This window comes from Euprymna scolopes, chromosome 37 (genome assembly GCF_053919585.1).
Source record: "Euprymna scolopes isolate OS-2025 chromosome 37, ASM5391958v1, whole genome shotgun sequence".
Lineage (NCBI taxonomy): Eukaryota > Metazoa > Mollusca > Cephalopoda > Sepiida > Sepiolidae > Euprymna > Euprymna scolopes.
In genome coordinates, this window is record NC_136518.1 from 35,146,741 (window position 1) to 35,169,394 (window position 22,654).

Consider the following 22,654-nt stretch of genomic DNA (forward strand, 5'->3'; position numbering starts at 1 on the left):
GACTCATTTCTCACACCAAGGTTGAGATCAAAATACCTTATTTCAAGTTTAAACAATAGAAACACACTGTTTATATACTGCTTATCTATAAGTGATCTCAGTACTAAAATTAATTTGCATATTGCTGTGCAAAAAGCTAGTGAATTAATTAACTATACTTTGTTAGTGATTTTTTAATTCAATGTTTTGATTTCAATATAACAATAAGTTCTATTCAAGAATATTATTTTATTTCATGATCAAATAGCAAATCGATGGAATTCAGAAGAGCCAATGATGATGATTAGACAGGTTTTTACCCAATATTACTCTGTTCCTATCCGCTCTATTCTTTGAAGAAACTGACTTGGTTTTCAACAAGTTGCAAACTAGTTCCCCCCTCACACACACCCACACACACCGTCGTCCACCCCAATCGATTTCTTCTTTTCAGTCATATTTAAAAGATAAATAAAATCGTATCGAAATGTTCATGTTCATCTAAATAAATGAGAACATGCTTGTCTCATGTTCACACAAATAAATTTTGTTTAAATTTTTTTAAAAATACTTTTAACTAGAGAACTTTGTGAAATGATAGCAAATTGATGAAGTTATCTAATATGTATTTATATATATAAGTACATCCAGATCTTTCCTCCTGCGATTTTATGGTTGGCTGGTTAAGCCATAAATACTGGTCAGGAGAAACATAGAAAGGTATACAAGCTTTAAGCTAAGAATATCTGCTTCTACTATGACATTTGTTCCATACTGTGATATACCAGATTTATTATTCAAACTAAAGCAAGGTCGCTTAGCTACTTTAAACGATATATATCGCTTTTAAAGGATCATATCGTGTGTGTGTGTGTGTGTGTGTGTGATCCACAGAATGTTTTACTATATTACAGCTCTTCAGTGCAGCTAGACCAGCAAACTCGACCACCTAGTTGTTTATCATTGTAATTTCACATGCTTATTTAGCAGCAACCGAATGACATAGGGGTTAGAAGTGTCAACTGTAATCTAGTTTGAGGCAGTTGCTGGCCTAGCCAAACTAAAGAGCTGTGATACAGCAAAACTGTGGATGATTAAAAATGCTTTGCTTACGTTGAGCATACTGATGAGTGAAATAAATTCCTACTAGCTAGTACACACACACACACACACACACACACACACACACACACACACATTAAGCTACATAGATGACTATGTTCTTATCTATGTTCTGGCTTAATGGATGATGCCAAAAATAAATAAATAAAAAACACTTGATTAACAGTTAATTCAATAATGATATTAACAAAATACTCATCATAACATACAAAGGAACCACAGATAAAGCCTACTGAAGGTCAAGAACCATTGTTAACTGAGTGATTCATACTGTGAAGTAAATAAAAATATGGTTTGTAAAAACAAACTTAAGGAACAAGAATAAAAGCCTCTTCTACATTGCTAAAGGTGATTAAAAATATAAACTACCCTTAAAAGAAAGAAAAGTCACAGCAGAGAGTACTATGAGGGCTGTCAAAGAATTACTAGCCCTAGTTAGATCTTATCTGGGTGGATAGCTAAAACCTTCTACAAACTTTATAACATAAGCAAAGCTATATTTTAAAACTTTAGATGCATATTTTCAGAAGTTTTCAAAACTTGCTTATCATTAACATTTAACCATAAAAGATAAACTGTATACAAAAAAAAAAAAGAAAAAAGATTTATGAAACTAAAGTTGCCAACGGAGCAGTTATCACTAACACCAGTCCCAATCAATATCATGTCTACTAGTTTTTAAGAATTTTTTTGTCAAAATCTTTTTTTGTAAACCTACTGGCAAATAAACAACCATACTTTTGACATACACATAAAAGTGGGATTTTACAAACCAATAAATATTTACTCACTCTTATATTTTTGTTAGTAAACAATGTTATTGTAAACTATTGTAATAAATTGATTAAAAAAATTTATGTTCAGAAAATAAACTACAAAAGGAAAACATCTGAAGGATGAACATCTGGCAGATGATCTGTGGATTTTTTATTTTTACAATTCTTCAGAATGCTGTTGATTAAGACATTAAAAAATCATTTGCTCATTTTTTTTTTTTTTTGCAGGAGGGGAGGGGAGTGTCAGTTTATTATGAAAGTTTAACAAACTGATTCCACTGGTTTTGATATTTCTCCACATACCTTTTCACCAACATCCAAATTTTTATTTAACATTTTTAGAAGTGATGGTATGGGTTGTTTAGACAAACTCAACTTTTCATGTAAATTAAATTGAAAAAAAAAAAAAAAAAAAAAAGAAAAGAAAAAGGAATTTGTATTATTCAAATTACTATTCTCATTTTGGATGTTTTTCGCATGTTTCAGTCGATGTAACCTCCAATCTACTTGAGATGCATCTTGTCAAACTCAAGAATCTATGCAGAATATTGAACTGAACCCTTTATAAAGATTACTCTTGTTTCATCAACCATTATCAGAAGTCTAAGTTTTATTTTATTCTTAGTATCGCCCGTAGTGAAAATTAAACATCCAGAACATTGTTAAGTGTGTCACATTTTATTAGTTGCTTTAAAACTAATCTTGCAATGCAGTAACAAATAGTTTTAAATGAGACTTTGAGAGATTGAAGGTTCAATTTTTATTACAGACAATACTAAGAATAAAATAAAAATTACTTGCTTATACGTAGTCATGGTTAATTGAATAAAATAACATACTCTTTTGTGAATAAGTAAAAAGTTAAGTTCAAAATTCCATATATATTATAGCATTCAACAAGATATACATGAAGGTCTTAGGTTACACTGGTAGAAAGTTATGTGAATAATATCTGAGGCAAGAATAATAGTCCAAATTATCAATCCTCATTTTAAAAAATCAAGACATAAAAAGAAAATAATGATTCTATAACCGCTTTAAAACAAAATTTACAGCTACTACACAAAAGTTAGACCTTTGTTAAAATTGCAATTGAAAGAAATTAAGATAAAAACATAAATCTAAGCTTAACATTTTCATTTTCACTAAAATAACATTGTATAAATTGTAGAATACTGAAAACTGTCTACAGATGCTAATAAAATAGTATTTTTACATTCAATAAATGTAATTCAAATCCCAATAAAATAAATGTCTCAATTTCTATGTAAGTTTCAATTAAGATATTTATCAGGAATTTTTTCATCTTGATTCATCTTCATTCTTAAAAAAAAATTCAGGAACTGTGTTGAATTTTAAACAAGTTACTGATACTATAGATGAAACTAAAAAAAGAGAGGCTCTCTTTTTTAAAAACTGGAGGCGAATCCAACAGAAGAGCAGATAAAGTTCTGAACATTAGACTGGCGTTAATTAAAAAAAAAATCTATTTGTAATTTGTGAGTAATCAAATAATCCTTGCATAGATTCGACGCATTCACTGATTTATGAAGCAAAAATTAGTTCTAAATCTAATTAATCTTAAAATTAAATCCAAATGAATCTTCTCTAAATTTACTTCCATTAATCTAAATTAACTTAAAATAATAATACATTACACTAGTTAATGCTCTTTTTTTTACTTCCCTTTATTTGTCACAGACAATTAATTTACTAGCAGTTCAGCCCGGCTTTGCTAGAGCCCTATGTACTGTTTATAACTTTATATGCTTACGTGTATATATATATATATATATATATATATATATATATATATATATATATTAAAAGGTTTGACTTATATCCAGATAACCTACATCTAAAATTTCAAGTGTTTAGACCCAAAATTGGCAGAGGAGTTTGGTAGAGTCTGCAAAGGTCAACTCTTTCAACTTTGACCTCTTGGCAGCCAAATTTTCACCCAAAAACCGATTAAAAAGTTTGCTGCATGTTTGAATACCCTTTATGTAAAATTAAAAAAAAAAAAAAAAATTTGCTGAATAGTTTGATAGAGACTGCAAAGGTCAAATCTTTTGAACTTTGACCCCTTGACAGCCAAATTCCTGGTCAAAAATCGATTAAAAAGATTTTCCCAAATCTCAATACCCCTTCTGTCAAATCTTGAGTCTGACAGAGTAATTTAGTAGAGAAATGCACACACACACACACACACACAATTTCACATTTATAGATATACTAGCATGGGTGCCCAGCGTTGCCCGGGTGTTTGGAGGTGTATGCTGAGCAAAAAAAAAAAAAAAAACGGTCAATTTTTTTATGACCCCATAACATTTATTGTTTTGGGCTCTAATCAAGTTATTAAGTTAGATCCATGTCCAAGGAACCTATATCTAAAATTTCAAGTGTTTAGACCCAAAATTGACGGAGGAATTTGGTAGAGTTCTCAAAGGTCAAATCGTTGAACTTTGACCCTTTAACAGCCAAATTTCTGGCCGAAAAGCGATCACATAAATTTTGCCAAATCTCAGTACCCTGTATATCAAATTTCGAGTCTGTAGACTGAAAATTGACAGAGTTATTGTGTAGGGAAATGTACACAGACAGACACACAGACACGTTCACTTTTATAGATATATAGATAGATTAGAGTAGCCATTCCAACAGAAATGTCACATTTTTATTACACAGATAAATAAATCATTGAACAAAAAAGGTAAACTTTTTAACAATAATTTTTTTCTTTTTAAATAATGAATTATTCCGACCATACTCATTAAAATTAGGTTCAACCCAATAACGGTTTATTGCAACTTGATATCAAGCCGCGAGAAATAGTTCTCACTTTTTATATAAAACTGATTCAGGTGCTCTGGAATTACTTCCCATAATGTTACATTATATATATTGCCCGGGTGTTTGGAGGTGTATGTTGAGCAAAAAAAAAAAAGTGGTAGTAGGAAGGCAGGCTCGAACCTGTATCGCAAAGGAGGAAAAGAACAGGGAAAAAACCTGACGTCTTTGCTGTTATGACCACCGCCAAACCGGAAGTGATGTAGGTTTAAATTAAGGCTAGCCAATCGAAAAGAGGGGATGACTTTCGAAAATATCAGCGAAAAAAGCGAGCCCATCCCTGTAGAAAAGTGTCCAGTTGAAGGTTAAGAAATTAATGTTTTTAACCAATCTTTCGATATTTGTTGTCTAAAAGGTCGAACTTCAAAACGATACTGATCTTGTGAAAATCTGTCGCCTCTGTCGAAAGTTTTAGGCAGACATGCAAACATACATAGATTTACATATTGGTAACACAAATTTTCAACCCAAACCGATTAAAAAGCTTGCCCTATCTCTGATTACCCTTTATGTAAAATTTCAAATGTTTAGACCAGAAATTGTCTGAGTAATTTGGTAGAGACCGAAGCGGTCAAATTTTTAAAAACTTTGACCCCAATTATGACTCCTTAATATTTGTTTGGGGCTCAAATCAAGTTATTAAGTTAGATCCATGTCCAAGGAACCTATATTTAAAATGTCAAGTGTTTAAACCCAAAATTGGCGGAGGAGTATGGTAGAGTTCTCAAAGGTCAAATTGTTGAACTTTGACACCTTAACAGCCAAATTTCTAGCCGAAAACCGATTACAAAAACTTTCCCAAATCTCACTACCCTGTATATCAAATTTCGAGTCAGTAGACTGAAAATTGACAGAGTTATTGTGTAGGGAAATGTAGACAGATAGACACTTTCACTTATATATATATATATATATATATATATATATATATATATATATATATATATATATATATATATTACTAGCAGGCCACTCAGCATTGCCTGGCTATAAAATATGCATAAATATTATCTTTTAATTAATTAGAAATATGACTGGGGGTACCATCCATCAGAATCGTAACCAGAACGTGTAATGCTCCAGCTTTTGTTGTTATTTGTCTCTCCAGTGTTGTTACTGTCTGAGTTACCAACCGATGGATACGAAGGGTTAAAAATTAAGCAACTTTAAGCTATAAATGTTTAATTTGCACATACACAAAAGTCATAACAGGAGTAATGTTTTATTCAACTTACATTTTTTGTTTTGTTTCCAATTTTTACCCCTTAGCAGGAATTTTTCCCGGCTAAAAACCAAATCGAAAGTGTGCTACAGGTCCAAATACCCTATAAATCAAATTTCAACTCTGTAGACCAAATATTCAGGGAGGAGTTTAGTAGAGACTTTTTGCACACACAAACAAGGTTATCTACATATCTGCATACTAGAATGTTTTCATCTTTAATTCTACACAATTATGCAGAATGTAGAAACTATGTATAAATAGAATTCAATATAAGAGTGAAATGAAATCACTCATCTAATAGAAAACCATACAAACTGAATAAGTAATTAATTAACGCTCGTTTTTAAAAAGAATATGCATATCCATGACAGAGTATATTAAGTTTGTTTTAATAATTTTTAAATAGAAAAAGTAGGCTTTTAATATCAATGTAAGAGCGAGAAATAAAAATCAATATATATATATATATATATATATATATATATATATATATATATATATATCCACTTGGCGTAGTCTGGTTTTAAAATATGCATAAATATGATATTTTAATTTATGCAGATTTCATTATTATTATAGAATCAATTCTATATTGATTATTACATTGTACCCAATATATAGTAGAGATTTCAAGAGTAAAATAATCAAAAAAAAAAAAAAATGACTTGGGTGCCATCAACTAGAATTGAAACTAAAACAGTTCTCTGGTATTATTCGTTACCATCTGTGCTAAGTCCACATGCATATCAAAACTGTAAAAATAATATTAATGCACCCTCAGTTTTCGTTAAGACATGCATCTAGGAGAAGGAAAACTGATCTACAGTTGGAGTTCTACTGTCTGTTCTGTGATAACCGTTGCACCGATTGAGATTAGCAGTTATACCAAAAAAGTGTGGTTGTTTCTGCACAAATTATTCACCATTATAAACAAATCATCTTAGTGGTTGTGGCAGATTTCATATGTTGAAATCGACGGGAGTATCACACAATGTTATAAATTTTTTTTCTGATAACATAAAGGAGGCAAAAAGTAAAAACTAAAAAAGTTGTCAGAATGCTGCCCCCCCCTTCCCTCCTAATAGGTTCAGTCCATATGTTTGGAAATTGTACAATCGTACTTGGCATTACTAACCAAAAATATTTTTTTAATGTGTTCATATTACCAAAGTTACTTACCTTAGAATCTTAATCATGCCCAAGCTCAACCCCGCCCCATTTTTTCCATTGGTGTTCTTGAAGTTGCCATAGTTTTTTGTTTTTTTTGCACCCTTACTCAATATTTTCTTATTAAAGAATATGTAGAGCCACTTTTTACAGTAACATAAAAAACATTAGTGCACAATGCACATGTATGCTAATCCGACACAAATTCTGTTAAACTTCCACTATTTAAAATCACTATGTTATATTTGTAAAATGTTTTAAAAGACAATTCTCTGATTAAAAATCAATACATTTATTTGTTAACATGGATAAACAATGAGAGGAAGGAGACTTTGTATGATTGTGGGAGAATGATGAGTTGAACACAGAGTGTATGCACTGCATATTACACGTATTACAATAGATCATAAATATAAAAATAATTGTCAGCTTTATAAGTTTTAGGTGTTAGGGTTCAGTTTATTAAATAAATTCAATGTACATCAATTCATCTAGAAAACGCACAATTCATGCAATTCATGATATTCTTCAATAACATTGCAACCCCCCCCCCCCCCAGTTAAATTACCAGAATTAGTTTTGGAGAAAAATCAACACAAAAGAGTCAAAATTACTTGTTAATTTTCATGTAATTTACAATCAATTAATGTAGTAAGTTACACACGTTTTTAAGTTTGAAAAACAAACGCACACAAAATGTTTAATTTTGAAACTTTGGACCAATAAGCTCCTTTGAAAATCTTTGTTAGCGATTTTGTTTTCAAAATATTTTTTCAGTTTACCAAGGATTTGTCACAGAAATTCACAATTATCAAAAAATAATCTTAATGAGATTTTGGCAAGTTCATTGTAAAATGAACCCTTTTTGATGAGTTCTAAAAACAACCATTTATTTTTATAGCTTCTATAACATCAACTGACATTTCACTACTTTCAACTGTCAAAATGATCATTGATTTTTTTAAATATATTAAATTAATAATCTTCACAACCGGAAAGGGTTGATACTAGAAACGATACTCTAACAATAAAGTTATTAAAATTTTATTTATTTTCCTTCTCTTCAATAATTGTACTTGATCTTAATCGATAATAAACAAAACTTTATTTGTGAGCTGGGTGGGGATACTAACAAAAATTTTAAAGTGCAATTTATCCAAAGTTCTGAAAAAAAATGTATTTTGTTTGATCGCAGTTTTTTAATTGCCTCAGAAAAAGCTATAAAAAATATTAATGCAATAAATGAATGTACACCTAATAAGAAGCCTAGAAAGAAAAAAGCCCATCGACACAATCAAAAAGAAAAAGCACAAGCAAATGTCTCATTCTTAAGTCTAATAATTAAAGACATTAAATAAAAATAAAAATACAAACAAAAGGAATACTTTAAATTTATTGGTACACACATATTTATATAAATATCCAAATTGGCTGCCAAAGGGAGATAACTGAATCAATTTCTTTGAAAGAAAGGATATTAAATCTGTGTACTAAAGAAAATCTAATTTGATACTGCTATGCAATTAAAGCATTTTCTTCAGATTCTTATATAGACTTGATACTGATTTCTCGTATTAAAAACAAAAAACAAACAAAATAAATATTAAAACACTGATCAATTTTTAGAGAGGTTATGTTTTCAACTCAATATTAGTTAACAAGGGAATCCATTTTATTGTAAAAACACAACACTGTTAAAGAACCAAACAAAAAAAAAATGGACAAATGGTCACCATAATTAAGATAAATTACAAAACTTATATTTTTACACGAATTTTTATAATTATTAATACTTTTTACCATATTTTTAAAACAACTTCTTAATTTCAAATTTAATGTATAATTAACTTTAAAAAAACTAGGCAAAAAAAAAAAACATGCTTTAAACATTTTTTGTATATCTCATACTAGGTTTTAGATTCCATCACAGTATGCATTTCAATTATTAGTCAGTTTTTTGTTAGAATCAATAACACATAAAACTAATAATTTGATAACATACTAGATTCCTTTTTGTTGTATGAGTGTAACGATATATCATAACGACAGGACAGCCACTCATTGGTCGATTTAACCATAAGTTGATCCAGCTACATGGTTATCAAAAATAAAAATTGTGATACTAAGAGATTACTTTTTTCAGCTAGACCAGATTGCAGTCATTCAGACCAGATCTATGAAAATGTCTTTGACAATGTCTTAGCATAGGCCGTCAAAATTGTTAAGTCTGTCATATTATTTCCATATGTAGAAAGTAATTTTGTCAAAATTATTATCAGTATTTCCAATGAAGGTCACATGAATGTATAAAAACGTTACCAATACAAAGACTAAGAAAAGCAACAAAAAAAAAAAAAAGATGAAAAGAGAAAAGACTTGGTGGATAGAAATAAACAAACAGTTTTATTAAAAAAAACAAAAAACAAACTTAGAGCCCCCCCCCCCAAGTTCTGCTGGTAAGATTTTGTTCTCAGTTACAAAGAAAGATTCTCTGTGTTGTAACAATTATGAAGGATAGAAAGAAAGACGAGTTAAGTAGGCTTCTTTTTTTTTTTTTTTTTTTTTACTACTAACTGCTGTGACATGAGATTTCAACTAACATAGGCCTTTTTTAGAAGTTGATAATATTTTTAGCATTAAGTCGAAAAGAGTTGGCTCCCTTCATTTGCAATTTAAGTTTACTTTTTGTAATGTCGTCTTTTTTAAAAAATAAAGTCCTCTCAAGTCAATTAGTTGAAGTAAAGATAGTTTATCTAAAATAATGTTCCGATAATGTTCTTTTAGCAAGGAATTTATTTCCTCCTTTTCCTGAAGGAAAAACCTGTAAAAAATCCACAGTTTTTTGTATTTTAAAGTTCTCCGAAGAGGCTAGAAGTCCAGTAAAAAATTTTCCAGTCAGAATAGAAATATTTTCTTTTGACTTTGAAAAACTGCAGCTTGAGATCTGTTGATTTTCTTCTGGCCTTAGAAAAAAATATCTATTGATAGACACTTTTTACTTCAATCTTTCCTAGAGAGAATATTTCTCACATATGTGTTTTCTCTTCCAAGCTGGTATCTTTCCGACATATTTAACTAAGTTCTCGACAGATTTCTCTCAGCAGTATACAAATACATCAGGTAACTTAGACGTGATAACTTCAACATTTCTCTCAGCGAGATACGAATACGTCAGGTGATTTAGATGAGTTCACTTCAACATTTTAATGTCTTGTTTAGTTGGAGAGAAGATAGCATGTCAACACATTTAAAATGCCCATTTCAGTCCAGTTTGAACTCCAAACTACCAGCTTCAGCTTTGAAATCTATTACAAACATGGGAATGTGCAGATCAATCAACAGACAGATTAGTCACATGATCAACAACATCAGCAACAGTATGCAAACTTAAGAGAAAGAAAGAGGAAAAAAAAAAGAGAAAAAATGTACCCTCTCAAAATTTCTACAATTTGTGTATTTTTGCTGTATTGTTGTTTAATGTAAATACACCCTGTTATGTTTATAATTAAAGTTTTAATTCTCTTTTGTTAATCATTATGTGTTATATACTAAATACAACTCAATATTATATGTTCTTAAAGAAAATATAATTCATTGCTACAAAAACACACATATTGTTTTATTGTTTTCATCGACCATAAAATTATTTTTGCCTATAAACTTTAAGAAAGCAACATCTGACTGATAATCTAAAGATTTCAAAGTCATTTTCAAAGTAAATAGTTTCCGATCATTTTCTTCCATTATCTTGTATATAATAAAAGAGGTGCAATTTTCCCCCGTCTGGACGAAACTACTGTAGGTTGACAACAACAGATTGCATATAAAAATTTATTATGTTTATGCCATTAACCATTACCTTATTTAATTATAGAACGCATTTATATACACATTAATACGTATTATTTAAACTTTACATTCATTCCGATGAGTGCCATGTTCATCGCCGTAACCTATAGAGTAAGTAGCTAGATTTTCACAAGTTTTTCTTACAACCCCATTTTACACTGTGTGCATTTATTCTATTTTTTACCTTCCTGGGTCTTCTCCGTCATTAACTGACTATGGATTTCCTACATAATTGCATATTCTACCATCTTCGATCAACACAAATAATAATTTCTCCCATCCATAAATCCGGCCCATCTGATTGACTGAGAATTATACATTCTATAATTCTCTTATTCGGTTATTCCGCCATCAAACAAATGTTTGAAACTAAAACACGATGCCATTTCTGTACATCCACAATATTCTTAGGTTTTAGTTATATAATTCAATTTTCCAATGAAAAATTTACATTTTATTATTCATTTGTGAAAATATTACACTAAAAAAAAACAAAAAAAACTATATTATCTTTTTTTAACACATAAGTTACATTTATCATTGGCTTAATTGTGAATCCATTAACGCGTTATATAGCACGGTAACGAGAGAGAGAGAGAGAGAGAGAGAGAGAGAGAGACTTGTATGTTTTGTTTTTATTCAAATACACTTTTTATTTACTTTAGACAGAACACTTACATTGCTTTAAGACAATGCACATAATCCACGAAATTATTCCATTTTAAAACTCTTAACTTTTAATGTTTTTGGTGAAACTATTACACTCTTAAAATAAACTAGATTATCTTTTCCATAAGATGTAACTTACATTTATCGTTTCCTTATTTGTGAATCCATTGATGAGTTTGCGAGCACGGTAACGAACTAGAGAGAGAGAGAGAGAGAGAGAGAGAGAGAGAGAGAGAGAGACAAAGACAGAGAGAGATACTTATATTTGCTTTACACTAAAAACCTTTTGGAAAAAGATTACGCTTTTTATTTACTACAGACACAACATTTTCGCCGAAATCTTATACGCCAAACTTTTCCTACTTTTAAAATAGTCATTCAAGTGCCACTTGTTATGGATCTAGCTGAATACGATTATAAACATCACTTTACTGATACTTATGCACTTATGTTACCTGGCTGGCGGCTATTTTTTAACTATTATGTACTTTCACCTAACAATTTAGTAAACAAAAAAGATATCGTAAAACTTGATTTATTACATGTATTTCTTAGGGGAGGGGGTGACTTAGCGAGATAGGACCATTTTATTGAATTCAAAACAAAAAACAACTATATTTTTACTTGCGTGCACTTAGGTTACCTTATCGAACTGACGGGTGTATTATAACTATTATATACTTTCACCTAACAATTTAATAAAAAACCAAAGATATTGTAAAATTTGGATTTAACTTGAAAATATGATAAATATTATCATGACTAAAAGTTCATTATTTTTTAGAAATCATTACACAACACTTTAAATTTAAATCATTGTGAATTTATTCAAACAGTCCTTTGGAAATGAAATGTGTAAAATAAAATGGTGCTTATGCACTTATGTTACCGTGCTATTTTTGAAAATAGTATTTTCAAGTTAAATTCAAGTTTTGCATTTTTTTTTTTAAATAACATTGTTAGGTGAAAGTACAGAGTAGTTAAAATACACCTGCCAGTTCGGTAACATAAGTGCACACACACTAAGTCAATCCCACCCTCTCAAAAAATATGATAAAATGATTCATTTTTGTTTATTAAATTGTTAGGTGAAAGTACAGAATAGTTACAAAACACCTACCAGCTCGGTAACATCAGTGCATAAGTACCAAAAAAGTGATTTTTAATATCGTATTCAGCTAAATCAATAACAAGCGGCACTTGATTAAATGGTTTCTTTTATTGTCGCTACACCGTAATCACGCAAGTAAAATTTTACCAGACGAAAAATTGGGAGGCAAAAGAGTCACAAGAACCAAGATCGCATTTACATTGTCTACAAATAAGTAGTTTTCGAATAATAAAAATCATTATAGATTATTTACGTTATTTGTGATCTATTTGTGTTTACATAAAAAACCCCACATTATCATTGTATGCGATTAGGTAGTTTTTCGAATATTAATCAATATAACTTTATTTTTTACTATTAGAGTAAAAAATCCCATTGGGTTAAATCAAGGTGATTAAGCACAAAGTTATTTTACAGAAACTACAGTTGCAAAATTATTAAAAAAACTAAAAAGAATTTGGCTTGTTACGTATTTGTTACGTATTTGCGTTATAAAAAGACTAATAAGTTTTTGGGCAATTCCCTTTTCTTTTTTGAGATTTTTTTTTCTTGATCGACACACACCCTATAACTAAAAGGGGATCTTAAAGATCAACACGGATATCTTACAAACATGGATTACTTACAAACACGGATATCTTACAAAACACTCTCCTCTAACATGTTCAGAATGGCTTTTAAAATAACATTATTTCAGCACGGTAACAAAAATTACATAAGTACCAAACATTTACATTCTTTCTGCCCAACACTGCACACCCAAAATTACAAGGTTGGTTCATAGTATTTGTGCATGGGGATTAGGACAACGATTATTAAGATTAAATTTGGGGCAGATATTTTGACAACCAACAAAAACGGAGTGTCTATTCCGACATCCGTTTTTAATAGAGATAGGTTGGGGGTGTCCGTTCCAAAAGCCATTCTTACCATGAGGATGTTGGAAGTGTCTATTCCAAAAAATCATTCTTGACATGAAGAGGCTGGAGGTTGGGCAAAACAGCCGTACTTAAACTTCTTACGAGAGTGGGGCATGCTTCCACCAAGCAACGCCGGTTAATGCCTGAGATAAAACAATGCGTAACTTAAAAGTGATTTTAAATTCTTTAAAATTAATTCAAAATAATTCTTGACAAGAATGTAAGTTTGTAAGTATTACGATCCATTTGTATCCCTAAACCAAATAAAAACTATATTTTTTAACTGCGTCATGACGATATCAGTGGACTAAAAATATACATTTTATTGTATTTTTTTTCTCGATTAGAATTATTCAGAGAACATTAAACAAATAATTTCACTCATTATAAGTGAATCTTTGTATGAGTAAATACAGTATTTATTTACAAGGTAATCTCCAATCATTGTAAACAAACTGATGACAAATAGGAAATCTAATAATCTCTTCTTTGAAATAGAAATTACCTCATATGGAGTAAATGTTATCATTTGTGACAAATTATTTTAAAGAAAAGACCATTTAGATTTACTTTCTCATTTGTGACCGATTTGCATTAAAAAACATATCAAATAGTTGATATAAGCCTGTGAAGTTACTATAAATATTTATAACTAGCAGGACCAGTTAAGCGGTGTTATCCAGTGGAAGCATGACGCATCCAGAACAGAATTGTTAAAGGAAAACAAACTATGGTTGTTGTAGGTGGCCACTGGCATTCCTGGAAATTAGTGGACACTGGCAGCTGTGGCCTAAATGAAATAATCTGGCTTCCACTGTTGGGCATTTTTTTCACAATGGCAGCTAGTTGAAGCCAATGTCTGTGAGTGTCAGTACTGTTGGTTACTGGCGATTAGTGTTGGCTTGGGGCAATAACTTGCAGGTACTGGTTGCAACCTACTTGCATAATATTTTTGTGTTCTGACTTATTTGCAAGTATTTAATCAGTTCTAAAAAGAAATTGTCGACATAAGTCACAGCTTTGTAACCCTAGTAATTGGTCAAAAATATAAAATTAGATTTAATCATCAACAGGAAAAAAAAAAAAAAAAAAAATGAAAAAAAAAAATATAACATCAGTAAAGTCTTGATAATAGTTCCATAATCGAAAATTAAATATTGGTACCTGTAAAAGGAAATTTTTTTATAGTCGTTTTTTTCTTTGGGAGGTGGAGGAGTAGTGGCATCTTGGTATATGTGTGTACTTACATTCTCAAACTAATGCTGTGTTTACATTTTGAGAGTGTTCTGTATGAGCAAGAAAAGAGCAATATGTGCTTGATTACATTTTATGTTAATTTCGTGCAAGGAAAAGGTTAACAATGTGTTAAAATGCCAATAATTCCTAAACCTTAGCAAAATTGTTAGAGTTTCAGTATTTAATATTTAAATTTAGAGCGATTATCAAGACATTATGTATAATGTGTTTTTTACTTATGCATGTATGTTAACATATTGAATTGTTCAAAATAAGTTGCCAGTATTTATGTAAGTTTAGGATGATTTTAAGGTTACCAGGTGTTAAATTTTTGTTTTTAAGTGATTAATATGTTTGTATTTGTGTTTTTTTAGGACTATTGCATTCTGTAGAGACGTTTTTTTTGTTTATTTTTTTTTTTACAGCATCTGTTATTAATTTGTTAGGTGAAAGTATGATATAGTTGCAAAACAATATTCCCTCCTCACGTTTGTAATGGGGTTCTAAATAATCCCATGATTAATTCATTGCGCTTCAGTAAATGCATAAGTTCAAAAAGAATATAATGAATGTCCAAAGAGTAGAAGTATGAATATATAAATAAAAAATAAGTGAACATTATTCATCAAACTGCGGTAGTGAGAGGACTAATAATATGCTGTATGCAAACAGTGAGTAAAGAGACGCGAGCGAGCAGATGGGCAAAAATTGGAAGAAGAAAAAACAAAAGAAGTAAAGAAGTTTTGATGGCCACAAAGAAAGATGAATGTAAACACCCACCAACCTCGGAAACAGTTCTTAACATGGGGAGGTAGGAGTGTTTATACTCCGCTTGATTATACCATAAAAAATACTTTTTCAATGGCTGTTTAAATGTAATAGGCATAAAAAAGAAAAAAAAATCAGATTATCACTTGTTGTTAGTAGATAAATGACACTGTGCTACAGCGTAAAAATGAGCAAACTAACTTTTCAAACAAAAACAAAAAATATTTCTTTGCTAAAGCAAAGAAAAAAGTATTTAAAAGAAAAAAAAGATCCCAATAAAAAGAAATAAATAAAACCAGTAAAGCTTATGAATTGAATTGATGCCGTAATGTATTGTTTTGAAGTGTTTGTTTAGAATGAGGTAATTCCAGAATAAGAGAATTAGCGGGCAACCAATCAGAGGAAGTGGATTTTCCCTAGGAAGACTTTACTATTTTCTGATTCTAATATGGGAAAATTAATGCTATCTATATCTGCGTTTGTATGCATCAGTTAAGGGCAGTGTAAGCCTAAAATATGTGGAAAGTGTAGACTTCCTTCCGGTATTGACTGGTGGTGGTGAGAGAACTAAATATTTAGAAGAAAAAATAGGAACTCCTTCCTCTAAAAATGTTGTGATTGTAATAGTGGATGCAATGCAGCATTTTATTATACTGACCTAATGTGTCTAAAATGGTGTTCGAAAGTTACATAAGATAGTGGCTAATAGCATAAACATATTGAATTTGTATGCCATTTGTTGTTGCAAACCTATGATACTTTGATCCAGAGGGAAATTTCTGCAATCATTTTTTTATATAGAAGATAAGAGGTCAGACATTTTGTTTAGTCACAGAAAGTAAGGTACCTAACCAGCTGTCCAGGGGTTACTTTTCTGAGAACTAATACTTATGGTGATCTATTTATGAACAATAATTTTTTTTTAACACAAAAAGCCTATAAATGAGTCAGTAAATCAAAACAAATTATTTTTTACTAACTTCCTATGAAATAATTTATGTCATCAATAGTAACGTTTATCCTAGATTTCACTTCACATAGCATTTCACTTGAATCGAGATTGGTAATAATAAAACTAAAATTCGATAACAATAATGCATTCATTTGAATTGAACACTTTCAAAATTTTAATTGCAACTAAATGGGTTTGACACAATATTATTGATTTATTTTTTATTTCAAAGAAAGTGTGTCAAAACAATCTACTTCAATTGTAGATAATCAATTGACGATATCTTGACATTAAGCTATGTTCTTATTTTCTAACAGATATTTTTCAAAATTAAACTTCAGTTTTTTTTTTTCTAAAATCTTAGGTATTTCATAGATTCCACGCATGCTAAAATTACCAAGTAAGCCTAAGAAAGCTACAAAATGGACTTCATTTTCCATTAACTTAGGTACAAGTGAAGTAAAAGTCCAGATGATATCTTTAATTTCAACTCAAGTGAATACATGCTCCACAATATATGTCTTAGTTGTATAAGGACCTGATATAAGTTGAAAACTTTTTGATTTTCATTGGCAAATTACCTTTGAAATGGTTTTACTCACACAATACACTTTTCTTCATTTTTGTGGTTTACTGAATTTATTTTCATTATGCTGAGGTTTTGTCCATTTACTAAAACATCCACTCCATCCTACTATCCGTTAAAATTGAAGTAATTTTTTATAAATCTGAAAATTTAACAATATTCTAAAGAATTAAAAAGTAGATAAACTGCAGGACCGATTTAATCATAAATATTTCAAACCAGTAAAAAGTAAAAACTTCTGTGACACGTTTGCTTAGCATTCATAAGATTTTCATTTTATATAATTTACATGAGTTAACTCGAATTGATAATGATTAAATTAAAATTCAATAACAATAATATATTTATCTAGATTCAATAATTCCAAATTTTTAATTGCGGATTTTTCCTTTAAAACAAAATTTATTAACTATTTTTTTTTTTTTTTAATTAAAGAGTTAATCAAAGTTTTTAAATTCATGAATTTGAAAACATAACGACAAAAAATTCAAGTTTTCCTCTTTCACAACATTTGTATTGTTTTTTTTTTTTTTATCCATTTTTATCAGGATTATTCCAAGAAATTCTTTTAAATATTTTAGCAATAATGTATATTTAGTAATGGTGTAAAATAGTTAACAGAAAAAAGATGGTGGAAAGAAACAAAAACAACAACAAAAAAAATTGTTTCCAAAAGCAATAAAAGTTACTTTTCTATCTATTCGGATAGTTTCATTTTTTTTTTTTCTTTTTTTTTTTTTTTTTTTTTTTTTTAAGTATTTTAAAGCATTTTTACTGCAATTTAATATTTTCATTCAAATCCAACTGAGTTACATTCTCAACATAGCCTAAACGCCGAAGTTTTCTTGTTTGGGTGAAAAAGTAAACAAATATACAGCAACTAAATGTCCCAAACAATAAACTTTACTTTTTTTTTTTTTATCTAATTTAAAGGAGAAAGATTGCCAAAAAGAAACAGTAATAGGACTTCAGAAATATTCAGTGCAGCATCTTTCTGCCATCCTCGATTTTGAGTCTAACATAATATACTTGAACAAACGTTTTAAACAAAAGATAAAAAAAAAAAGCAATTACAAAGACTAAAAACACAAAAAATAAGGCAGATGGTTAGAAAAGTAACTTATTACTTTTTAAAAAAATTTTTTTTATTCAATTTTCATCCCAAACAAGGCACAGTGCCACTTTGAAGTAGGGGGCTACTATCGGGGACATAATTTGCGGGGGCATTATGAAGGGAGATGAGTAGAAAGATGTTTGTTCACATTACACTTGAACTTCTGCATATCAGTACAGTTGAGAAAGCACTATCCCGGAAAGGAGTTCCAAAGACTTGCAGTTCTGGGGAAGAAACTATTGGAGTAAAAGGCTTTCTTACACCTAGGGATCTCTCCTGTAAAGGGTTGGGACTTAGTTGCTTGTCGGGGTTGTCAGGGGTAGTCATGTCGAGGGAGTACAAGTTTTTGCAGTTCGCCAGAGCATTCACTATTAAAGTATTTGTAGAACAGGCAGAGGAATGCAACATTTCGTCGAGGGGTCAGAGGCTGAAGCATAGATAACAGTTCAGGATCTATCAGGTTGGCGACTCTCTTTTGAACCCTGTCCAGGAATGAGAGACAAGCAGCAGATGCACCAGCCCAAATGTGACAACAGTACTCCATACATGGGCGAATGATGGCCTTATAGAGATATAGGATATTTTCAGGCGTAAGTAGTTTTCTGGCACTGTAGAGAGAGCCCACCTTCTTTGCAGCAGCCTTGGCAATGCTCTCAATGTATATATTCCAGTTCATGTTCCCTGTAAAAGTTAGGCCAAGGAGTTTAAAGGAAGTATTTTCAGACAATGTGTTCTTGGCCATTGCTATTAGTGGTAGAAAAGTTTTCTTGTAGTTATTGAACGAAACAAGCTTAGTCTTGGCAGCATTGAATGTGACCATTTTGTCCCCATTCCATTACAGATTGGAGGTCATCCTGCAGTGTTTCTGCCATTTCCTTAGATATGTGTTCATTGGTCCCCCTCATGCCTATTATAGAGGGTGGTGTCATCAGCAAATATACCCATCTCCGAAACAATTTTATCAGGGAGGTCATTTATGAATATCAGGAATAATAAAGGTCCAAGGATAGACCCCTGGGGTACTCCTGCGTTTATATCATATTGTTTGGATGTACAACCGTCGAGGACAACTTAGATTTTTCTCTTACTTAAGGATTTGATTTAATTACATTATGTATTCTTTCAGTGATACCATATGATTTAATTTTCCTTAGAAGACCATCGTGCCATACCCTGTCAAAAGCCTTAGATATATCAAAGGCTACCGCTCTACCCTCCCGTTTTGTCCAGTGAATGGTATATACATTCAGAGACTACAGTTAAGATATCTGCTGTTGAACGGGCTTGCCTGAACCCATACTGTTTGTTGGTCAGGAGTTTAGCAGCTGCTAGGTGTTGGACTAGGGATTGATTAACTAAGGACTCAAATATTTTGGCGAAAAGTGGGAGAATGCTAATGGGGCGATAATTTAGTGGGTCAGTTCTTTCACCAGAATTTTTGAAGACTGGTACCACAGAAGCGGTTTTCCAGCAGTCGGGAAAGCAAGATTCGTTAAGGCATTTTGGCAACAGCTATTTATTTTATTTATTTATTTTTTCAACACTTTTTTTGTTGACTATTCTGCAACATTATCATTTTTCGTCTCCTTGTTTCAGTTATTTCTTCTGTGAAATAATAAAAATATTTCCATACAAGTCTGTCATAGGGTTAATATTTATAGCAGTAACCTAAATGAAATTGAATAGGGATTGAAAATATTTCAACATTTTTTTTATTGACCTTTTTTCAAAAAAATTATTGAATTATAAAATTTGTCACCATCTTGTAGCATTATAAACTAAAATGAAACCAATTTCATTTAGTTTCAAGTGCCAAGTAAAACATGTTGTGCACTGACTTATTTTCAATATTTAATAACATTGATAAAACTTTGGGCCAAGATCACAGTGTAGTATATGTTTTAGTATGTTTTGATGCTGCACTTCACCTTTTCTGTCCCCAGTCAGTGGAGGAGAAATCCTTCATGACTGAGATAATTTTAATTTTTGTTCCTCCAGAGTGCCCCAAGTTGGGAAGTTATTTTTCCCACATTAAAGACCGACCTTGGGTCTAACTCTGCACTCATGGGGCGGCAAGTAACTAGGAGCATTGATAAAACGTGTTATATAACTTTGTTTTTAACATTATTATTATTATTATTTTTTACTAAATTGTTTGTAAGTAATGACGAAACCTATTTCACTTTAAATAGTTTAGTTAACTGAAATAATAATTAAACCCTAATGCCAATACTGGAAGAAAAGAAAGAAAGAAAAATATATTTGAGCACTTCAACACCATAGGTGACTTTTCCTAATAACAACGAAGTGATCATTTCAACATTCTTGTATTGATGTTAGAAAGCAGATTGCTATTTTTAACAATTTATGAAAAAATAAATATTCTTTCAAATTAAACTAATTCAGTAAGGCCAAGTTTTTTTTTTTTAAAGAATAGTGTATTTAATTTTAAATAATTTGCATATAATAGAGATTGACAATAAATTTCAAGCACTCACCATCACAAATATCAAAATAAAAAATTATAATTGATTTTACAAAGTCATTCAACCACCCAGTTTGCTATATAAATTTATCTTAAAATATTCCTTTTAAGCAAGAATACTTTGTAAGTATTGTGTTTAACTGCTAAATTTAACACAATTTTTTTTAATTGCTAAGTTACACTGATTATATAAGTCAACAATTTTCTTTATTTTTCTACTTAAAGTTTTATAGTAAAACAAAAGAAAAAATATGAATCTCAATTTTTTTTCATTTAATTTAAAATAAAATTAACTTTTAAAATTTTATTTTAGAATATGTTCATTTTCTTTACATTTTTGGATAATTAATGATGATCAAAAAAAAAAAAAAAAAAAAAAAAAAGAAAAATGATGAAGATTAATTTTTCAAATTATTTTAAATACTTTTTTGTCCCCCCCCCCCAAAAAAAAAACATACAGATTCTTTGATGGAACAGAGATGCAAACAAAAATGCACATTTGCTTTGGTTTAAGAACACAAACAATACTCGACTATAAACTTTAATTTAAACAAGAAATTACTTTCTAATTGACATTTTTTTTTCATTCCTGATTTGTTTATGATATTGTTAACCTTTTTAATCTGAAATTGGTTTTCAAGCTTTTAATATATAATCCATCAATTAGAAATCTTGAGCTGATAATATAAAAAGCTTAAAGCAAGTCACATTATTTTGTGCCAAAGGAAAATATGAAATTTGGCATCAAAGAATCCGTTTAATTCCTTATCAATCACGACACTCATTTAAATGTTAATGTTTAAACATTCTTTTGAAAACTGCTACGAGATCGGCAGTGCAAAAATAAATAAAACAGTGACCAAAATAATAGTCAGGATAAAATGGAATTCTACCAGTCATGCAGTGCTAACTGCAGGTTAAGGGAGGCAACTCGCAATGACTATTCGATTGAAGCAACGGAGGAGGAGGAGGAGGAGGAGGAGGAGATGGCGACAGGGTCAGAACGGGCAGCAACCAGAATTACTTACGAGAAGACCTGAAGGCTACAAAGAAAGTAATGTTTGACATGAAGTAATGTCATTCACAACAATGAAGACGATCACAACAGAAATGAAAATTAAGACTTTGTTTAAATTATTTAAAAACACAAAATAAATAATAAAATAAATAAAATAAGAATATTGTTTCCGTTGAACAATTTTCCAGTAACTCATTCCTAAAAAAAAAAAAAAAAAAAAAAAAAAAAAAAAGGTACTCATGCACTTATTGATCCGCGCTGAAATAATAACGTTATTATTTAAAAAGCCATTCTTAACATGGGGAGGGTTTTTTGTACCTATTCTGGTATTTAACCTTACAATTGAATAAAAAAAAAAACATAAAACTTTAATTAAACTTGGAAATACAATTTAAAAAATAGCACGGATCAGTAAGTGCATTAGCAAAAAATGTTAAAAGAACAATTCTTTATTACAACAGTTGCGCGGGAGAATTTTTTTTTTTTCCTTAAAAAAAATGATTTTTTTTATTTTAAAAATCAATGTCTATTAGTCTGTTTAAAGACTTCAAAATTACTTTGAAAGTTTAACAATAGTGGAGTTGGTGTGGAGTGCCAGTGGACTTGTAGTGTTTCAACAAGTACACTAGTTATTAATAGATTTTAAAATGTTTGGAAATTCGGAAGTAATTTTGAAGCCTTCAAATGATTAGAAATTCATTTGAAGTTTAAATTAAAATTAAAGTTCAATAGTTTAATAACAGTTCGTAAGAATTACTAAAAAATAAATAAACAGTAAAAACGGGAAAATCCAGAAATTAATTTCTGGAAAAATTAAAATTCTTAAA

General features: G+C 30.2%; 1 protein-coding gene across 8 annotated transcripts in view; it reads right to left on the reverse strand.

Annotated features, from left to right (window-relative positions):
- Positions 1 to 22,654, reverse strand: part of LOC145261133 (microtubule-associated serine/threonine-protein kinase 3-like) — a 571,734-nt gene that overhangs the window by 203,827 nt on the left and 345,253 nt on the right. For 3 of the 8 annotated variants that reach the window (XM_080119399.1, XM_080119404.1, XM_080119403.1), the window contains one exon: positions 21,838 to 21,852. The exons of the other annotated variants lie outside the window; for them this stretch is intronic. In XM_080119399.1, the coding sequence (XP_079975525.1) occupies positions 21,838 to 21,852 (15 nt within the window). The remainder of the gene's footprint in view (positions 1 to 21,837; positions 21,853 to 22,654) is intronic. 8 annotated transcript variants of the gene reach the window in all.